The sequence below is a fragment of the Zalophus californianus genome, chromosome 4 (genome assembly GCF_009762305.2).
Source record: "Zalophus californianus isolate mZalCal1 chromosome 4, mZalCal1.pri.v2, whole genome shotgun sequence".
Lineage (NCBI taxonomy): Eukaryota > Metazoa > Chordata > Mammalia > Carnivora > Otariidae > Zalophus > Zalophus californianus.
This window is the reverse complement of record NC_045598.1, coordinates 11663740-11671333: the sequence shown is the minus strand read 5'-3', so window position 1 is coordinate 11671333 and position 7594 is coordinate 11663740. Positions and strand designations below refer to the sequence as shown.

At 53.5% G+C, this 7594-nt stretch overlaps 1 protein-coding gene across 1 annotated transcript; it reads right to left on the bottom strand.

The window, feature by feature from the left end:
• Positions 1 to 4989: 4989 nt before the first annotated feature.
• On the bottom strand, positions 4990 to 7255 carry LOC113912013 (steroid receptor associated and regulated protein). Its single transcript, XM_027575035.1, has 2 exons — positions 7118 to 7255; positions 4990 to 5785 (listed from the first exon to the last, which is right to left on the bottom strand). The coding sequence occupies exons 1-2, from the start codon at positions 7149 to 7151 to the stop codon at positions 5358 to 5360; spliced, it is 462 nt and encodes a 153-aa protein (XP_027430836.1). The 5' UTR covers positions 7152 to 7255; the 3' UTR covers positions 4990 to 5357.
• Between the last annotated feature and the right edge of the window lie 339 nt (positions 7256 to 7594).

Sequence of the window (7594 nt, the reverse complement as noted above, 5' to 3'; positions counted from 1 at the left end):
TCCAGACCAACCCCCCTCATGCCCATTGGCCACCTTTCCATGGCCCAGAGGCAACTCCCACCTCCCACAGCGGGCCACCCAGCCCCCCTTCCCTGCAGTGTCCTCTGATCTGAGTTCTGCGGTAGCAGAAGATGCCTTCTTCTGCCCTCTTGCTCCCACGCCTGGCACGGGAAGGGAGCTAAGTGCGTGTTTGTAGGGTGTTTTGAAAAGCTAGCAAGCCTCAGTAAATAGTGGAGGGTCAGCACAGACTCTGGAGCTATACCCCCTGGGTTCGAATCTTGGCTCTCTCTGCTGCTTCTGAGCTGCGTGACGCTGAGTAAGTAACATAACCCCTCTGTGCCTCAGTTGGCCCATCTGTAAGTGGTGCTGATGGAATCCATTGCCAGGGTTGTTTTGCGATGCGTGTAAAGGGCTTGGCACGTGGTAGCTGACTGGAGCTCACGTATGCCATGCTCTGAAAATGCCCAGTAGGGCTCAGCTACTGTGACTTCGTTTAGATTTGGATCCCAACATCCCCAGCTTCACCCACGCTGTCTGTGGCTCCCTCGAGGCCAAGACTCAGGCCGGAGAGGCAGGAAAGCTGCCCTGGTGGCTGCTGTCTCCTCTCCATGAAAGGCAGGTAAGGGCAGAGCTACAAGGTACCCTGGCCGGCTCAGGCGATCCCGTCTGGGCCCTGGAGGTGGAGGTGGGGGGAGAGAAGCCTCTGGAAGCTTTAGTTTCCTTCATCCCATAAACAAAGATCAGGCACCACCCTCCCAGGGCTGCTATGAGGAACCAGAGAGAGATGCTGTTTTAGTATAAGCTCAATAAATGCTAAACTCTTGTTAAAATTGTGCTTGTTTTCTGAACAAGGAAAGCCAAGCTTCTACCCACGGGGCGCTGCCCTCAAACAGCAGAGGGTCCTGAGGGGCATGGTGCCTGAAGTCTGCAGGGACGGTGCCCGAGGCAGGAGCCTCCGCACAGAGGAGGGAGTGATATTTACAGTCAGCACAGTTGGGCTGCCCACACCTGGCCTGGGGCTCACGGTGACCAGCCAGCTGGGCCAGTCCCCAGCTCTGAGGCCCTCCACAGCCTGGACCTGGGGACAATCTTTCATGGGAGTCTGGGGGCTACTAGACTGGGTGTGGGACCTCTGGGCACAAAGCAGGGCTGCGGGCCCTAGGAGCCCCAGAGGAGAGAGGACAAGACAGCAAATCTGTACTTTCCTTCCATCCTTCCTTGTCCTTCCCTCCCTCCCCTCCTTTTTCTAAAATGTAATTTATTTATTTATTTTTGTAAAGATTTATTTAGGGGCTCCTGGGTGGCTCAGTCGGTTGTGTCTGCCTTCAGCTTGGGTCCTGATCTCAGGGTCCTGGGATCGAGTCCCTCATCGGGCTCCCAGCTCAGTGAGGATCTGCTTCTCCCTTTGCCCCTCCCCCCCCGCTCGTGTGCACTCTCTCTCTCAAATTAAAAAAATCTTAAAAAAATAGACTTATTTATTTATTTTGCAGGGGGGAGAGAGAGAGAGAGAATGAGACGGGGAGAGGCAGAGGGAGAGGGAGAGAGAATCCCAAGCAGACTCCCTGCTCAAAGCAGATCTGGAGCTCGGTCTCACACCCCTGAGATCATGACCTGAGCCGAAACCAAGAACTGGATGCTCAACCGACTGAGCCACCCAGGCGCCCATCACCCCTCCTTTTCACACAATTCTCAACCACCACCTATCATGTATAGACATTTTCAGGCAGTGGGGACACAGTCCTGATGAAGCATGTCTACCAAGCTGGAAACACATTCACTTACTCACATTTTAACTCACTGGTTCAATAAAGTCTTTCATTTGTTTATTGATTCACTCCCTCAACAGAATTTTGTTGAGTTCCTTCAGTATGGATGGTAGGCAAAGCTCTGAAGTCAAACTACCTTAATTTCAACCCTGGTTCTGCCACTTGCTAGCTGTGTGACCTTGGGCCAGTTGCTTTCCCTATCTGAGCCCCAGTTTCCACATCTGTAAAATGGGATAGTGCCTCACAGGATTGTGGGTAGAGAGACTAACTGAGCTCTCTCCTCCACCTGTGAGTTCCATCTCAATGAGGGCCCTGCTCACCTGTTTAGCCCCACACATCCTCTGCACACCGTCAGGCCCTAGGCTGGGTCCTCATAAAACCATTTGCCCATTGAACAAATGTGAACACAGTGCCAACCACATGGCTCAGGGTCATGATGCCGTGGCTTACAGGTGTGTAGTCACGCTGCCTGGGGTTTGGATTTGGGCTCCGCCTCTTTCCTCATCTGCAAAATGGCAGTAAAAATCATACCCATCTCTCTGGTCTGGTATGAGAGGAACAGAGGGGGTGTGTGATGCATATGAAAATATACATAGTCATGGGGCACCTGGCTGGCTCTGTCAGAGAGCAGGCAACTCTTGATCTCAGGATTGTAAGTTCGAGCCCCATGCTGGGTGTAGAGTACTAAAAAATAAATAAATTTAAAAAAATTTATATTTATACACACACACACACATATATACATATAGTCATTATCGGGACGAAGAGGGTGTTTGTTAGAATGAAGTTTGCTTCTGGAAACATGGACCCCACTGGGTGGCCGGCCCAGGACTCTGGCCCCTTGCCCAGCGGTTGCCTACCCTCCCGGCTGGCCCGGACACGGTGCCCTCCAGTCCGATGATAGGGCGACACCTGCTGTTACAAAGCTGGACGTGCAGCCACAGGCCCACCCTCTTCCTTGAGGGCCTCCAACTCCCTTTGCAGCTGCGTCTTTGGGCTCTTCCAGTCCAGGGATTCTCAACCGGCGGGGTGGGGGGGTGGTGGTGGTGGTGCAGATATCATCCAGATTACTCTGTCACTACCTCTCTAGACCAAGTTGCCACCCCTCTTTGTCTGGATTAGGGCGCAGCCTCCTAAGCTTCCCACCCCCCTCCTGCGCCCCCACCCATGACTTCTGGTCCCAGCACAAGAGCTAGGGAAAGTTTTGTTTTGTTTTTAAGTAGGCTCTATGCCCACCTGGGGCTTGAACTCACGACCCCAAGATCAAGAGTCACATGCTCAGGGCGCTCAGCTGGCTCAGTAGAAAGAACATACAACTCTTGATCTCGGGGTCTTGAGTTTAAGCCCTGCAATGGTTGTGGAGATTACTTAAATAAATAAACAAATAAAGAAATAAATTTTTAAAAAAGTCACAAGCTCTACCCACTGAGCCAGCCAGGCGCCCCCTGCAGGAACTTTTTTTAAAGGTAGGTCTGGGCATGTCACTTCTCACAATTTCCAACAGAACTTATCTTAGAATAAAATCTAAAGGCCTCACATGATGAGGTCCCTGCCACTCCTCTGGCCACTGTTCCGTGTGCACATGCATGCGTTGTCTTCCTCCAACCGGAGAATAAGCTCCTTTAGGGCAGGGCCTTGTCTGTCTTATCACTGCTCCAGCTGAGGGTCTAGCCCAGAGCCTGTCACACAGTGGGTGCCAAATAAATACTGAGTGAATGAATGAATACTCCAGCCAGACTGAATGATGCTGGTCCTTCTTCCTGGAACACTCCCCACCCCTGTTCCCTTGCCTTTGCGTGGCTCATTCACTGGTCACACCTTAGTCTAGACATCACTTCCTACGGGAAGCCCTCCCTGATCTCCTCTCCCCAGAGTGGGCTGGACACCCTCCTCCAGCCCCAGCATTATTCTGTACGCCCTTACTGTTGCACTTATCAGATGCTCTGGTAAGCATCAGGCTCACCAAGCTGTGAGCTCCCGGAGGACTGAGTTATGGCTGTTCTCTCTGGATCCCCTCTGCCTAGGAGAGATTCTGCTGGGACGAGAAGCCACCGGCCCTAGGATTGGGAGCAACCTGAGCACCAGGCTTGCCTGGGGTCTGATTGAATCTGTACCAGTCTGGGGCACCTGAGAGCATCCCTCAGCTCCGTGTACCTCAGTTCCCTAATCTGAGCTTCCTCACCCAGGCACATCCTCACAGATGTCTCTTCCCTGGGCACAGAGCAAACGGCCAACCTTAGCTACTAGGGTTTGTAGGAAACTAGTTGAATAGTCATCGAATAAATACGTGAACATTCGGCAATTTTGGTTTTTAGAGAGGGAATGGGGCAGAGGCAGAGGGAGAGAGAGAATCTGAAGCGGACTCCCCACTGAGCATGGAGTCCGAAGACATAGGACTCGATCTCAAGACCCTGAGATCACAACCTGAACCGAAATCAAGACTCAAGACACTTAACTGACTCAGCCACCCAGGCGCTCCGAACATTCAGCAATTTTAACGAGAAAGCCTTGAGACACCCTTCCTTGGCTGAGTTGATTTAGCATTCCGCACAACACCGTGCCTCTCAGATCTACACACACCCTCACACGCACGCCAGTGACCCCACTTCCCGCTGGGTAACATGACTGCCCCGTGAGGCAGGGACCACCTTTTCTCCCTAGGGGTGCATGAGCCTGGTATGCAGTAGCTGCTCAGGAAATAAGAGCTCTTATTTGTATCTGTTCAAACATGATTCTCCATTACCTTTCTGTGCCCCCACCGCACCCCCCCCCCCCCCCCCCCCGCCACGCCAGGCCCTCTTAAGAAGCAATTCCCCTTATTTCCTATTTTGGATCTCCAAGCCCCACCTGGGCCCCCGGAATTTCCCCACCCCGTGTCCAGACCTCCCAGGGACCCGCACACTTGCACAAAAGCGAGGATGGCAGCAGACAACTCGCTGACCCTGCCCGTTGCACTGGGCCATCCTCACCGCGCTTGGGGTTGGCCCCTGATTTTCACAGTGCTGGCTCCTTCTCGTCTTCGAGATCATACTTTATTACCCACTCAGAGGCCTTTCCCACCCACCATATCAGAAAAGCTCTTGGCCCCGCATTATCCCCCCATCCCGGCACCCCATTTCAGTTCCTACACGGCACTCATTCCATCTTTGTTCAAAATCATCTTTATTTATTTGTTTGCTTATTTAACCCTTCCCCTCACCCCCACCCACCGCCCCGAGGATAAGCTCCAAGAATGTTGTGGTGTCTTCCCTAGTACTTTGCAGAGCCTGGAATGCAGAAGATGCTCCATTAGGATTTGCTGTAGGAATGAATTGGTCTCTTTCCATGCGTAGGTGCCTTATCCTGCTTCTAGTGAAAGGTGAACAAAGATAAGGAGGAGGAAGGAGGAGACCTTTGAGTGTGTACTTGGTGGCTGTTTCATATGTCCTTGATCTGATCCAATGCTCTTCCTTGGCTCGGGCACAAAGACTTCTGCTTGGTGGGGAAAGAGGGCTGGGCTTTGGGAACTGCAGCCACCCCCACCCCCCACCCCGACCCTGAGCTCTCGAACCTGCTGTGCCAACCCCCTCCTCCAGGGCCAGGCTCTTCCAGTTACTCTGCCTGCCCACAGACACAGGAGGAGAGGGCTTTGAGCGAGCCGATGACCGTGCCCCAAGCTGAAGATCTTGAGGGCACAGTCTTCAAGGGGTTCCCCTTGGCTTCAGGAGCCTCCTGGGGGACCCGTGGACCGACTGGGGAGGAAACCGGGGCCACCGTCCCTCTGCGGGGTGGCAGGGTCCCCCCGGCGTGGGCCAGGTGTCCCCCACCCAGAGGGGCCTCCTGAGTCAGGTGGGGCCGGTTTTCTCCACAGAACAGGATATAGGTCTTCATTGGAGGAGTGACAGGTCCTAGATGGGGACCTGGGGCTCGGGGCGGCACCGGGGGTGCCACCAGGGAGAGCTGTTTGCCACGAGCACAGTCGATGACAAAAGTGAGGTGAGTGGTGGGGATGGCCTTCTGATGGCAGGCCGGCTTCCCACCTGGAAGGAAGGAGAAGACCAAAGGTTTGCATTAGCACAGTCGAGTGTGGTTTCATTCACTCACTTCTTCCTTCCCTCCACGAGGGTCTCACTGCCCAATTGGCTGACACACAAAGACCAGAAGAGTGGGGTCTAAGAGCATGGATTTCAGCATCAGGGAGACATGAGTTGAAATCCTGGCTTTCGGGGAGCCTGGGTGGCTCAGTCGTTAAGCGTCTGCCTTCAGCTCGGGTTGGGATCCCGGAGTCTTGGGATCGAGCCCCGCATCAGGCTCCCTGCTCCGCGGGAAGCCTGCTTGTCCCTCTCCCACTCCCCCGGCTTGTGTTCCCTCTCTCGCTGTGTCTCTCTCCATCAAATAAATAAATAAAATCTTTAAAAAAATTTAAATTGAAATTCTTATTTAAAAAAAAGAAATCCTGGGCGCCTGGGTGGCTCAGTTGGTTAAGCGACTGCCTTCGGCTCAGGTCATGATCCTGGAGTCCCGGGATCGAGTCCCACATCGGGCTCCCTGCTGAGCAGGGAGTCTGCTTCTCCCTCTGACCCTCTTCCCTCTCGTGCTCTCTGTCTCTCATTCTCTCTCTCTCAAATAAATAAATAAAATCTTTAAAAAAATAAATAAATAAATAAAAAAATAAAAAAAAGAAATCCTGGCTTTGCCCTACTCAGCCGTCTGCCTTCTGGAGCAGAGCCCCGGGCATTCCCCTGCAGACTCTGGTGCGCCGGTGGGGTGAGGGGTGAGGCTCTGCATTGTTAACAAGCTCCCAGGGAATGCCCGTGCTGCTGGTCCACGGACACACTGCTGAAGTAATGAGGTCCTCGAACAAGAGGAAGGTCCTGCCACCTTTTACAGATGAGGAAACTGAGGCCCGGCTTGTGCAAATGGTGGTCCTCAGGGAGCACCATGCTGCTCTCCCCTCCCCCCACAACCTCGTCCCTAGCTTTGGAGCCCACCGGTAGTGCCCGGGGCACTGTCTGTCCTGGGCATCCCTGCAGTCTTACTTTTGTACACTCCCGACCTAGCTCAGGGAGAAGCCATGAGCCAATCGATCGACTTATCAATGAAGTGGCTCCATGTGAATCCAGAGCCTGGACCCTCAAACAGTGAACTTCTTGAGTTACCCAGATAGCAAATTCTCTTCACTGTGGGCTCTTCCTCACAACACAGGCTCGGAAGGAAGCTCGTGTTCTGGTAGGTTTGTTAACACAGTGAATCAGTGAAGCCCACCACCCATGTCTTGAGAATCCCAGCGGCTCCAGGGAGGGTGTGTGCCCTCCCCAGGCCCACCTCGGCTGGTCTTTCTGCGGTGCTGAGGCCCCTCTGCCACCCCTTACCCGAGCTGGTCTCCAGATCTGTCTCAAGGCCCATGACTCTGGGGCTGGCCTGTTGGTCGCTGGGGTCTTCCGAGGGAGGGGGTCACTGCTGCTGCCACAGTGGAGAACTTCTAGCTCTGGGAGGAGGAGAACTTCTCAGCAGCCTCTTCCAGGATGTAGCTCCCCACCCAAGGACCAGATCTTTTATATTCACCGGACCAGATCCGGATCTGCTGAGTGAATTCCACCAGGAGCCACAGGAACTGGCCTGGGGCAGCTAGCGGATTGCTTTGATCCACAGGGTTATGTCAACAGAATTGTTGTCAGGTCACTGGGAGGCTGTTCTACCAAACAGACCCATTTCTTTCCACTCCAGCCGTTTCCTACCTGTCCTTTGCCTTAGCCTGTCCAGACTTCAACAAGAAAATGGATTTCTCAAAGTCCTGGATGCTGGGAAGTCCAAATCAAGATGTCCACAGATTCCGTGTTTGGTGAGGA

Excerpts from the sequence above, each read along its gene's own strand:
- LOC113912013 (XM_027575035.1), bottom strand. The coding sequence starts at position 7,151 with ATGGGCCTTGAGACAGATCTGGAGACCAGCTCGG. Across the intron at positions 5,786-7,117 it reads AGATCTGGAGACCAGCTCGG|GTGGGAAGCCGGCCTGCCAT; the intron begins GTAAGGGGTGGC and ends CCTTCCTTCCAG.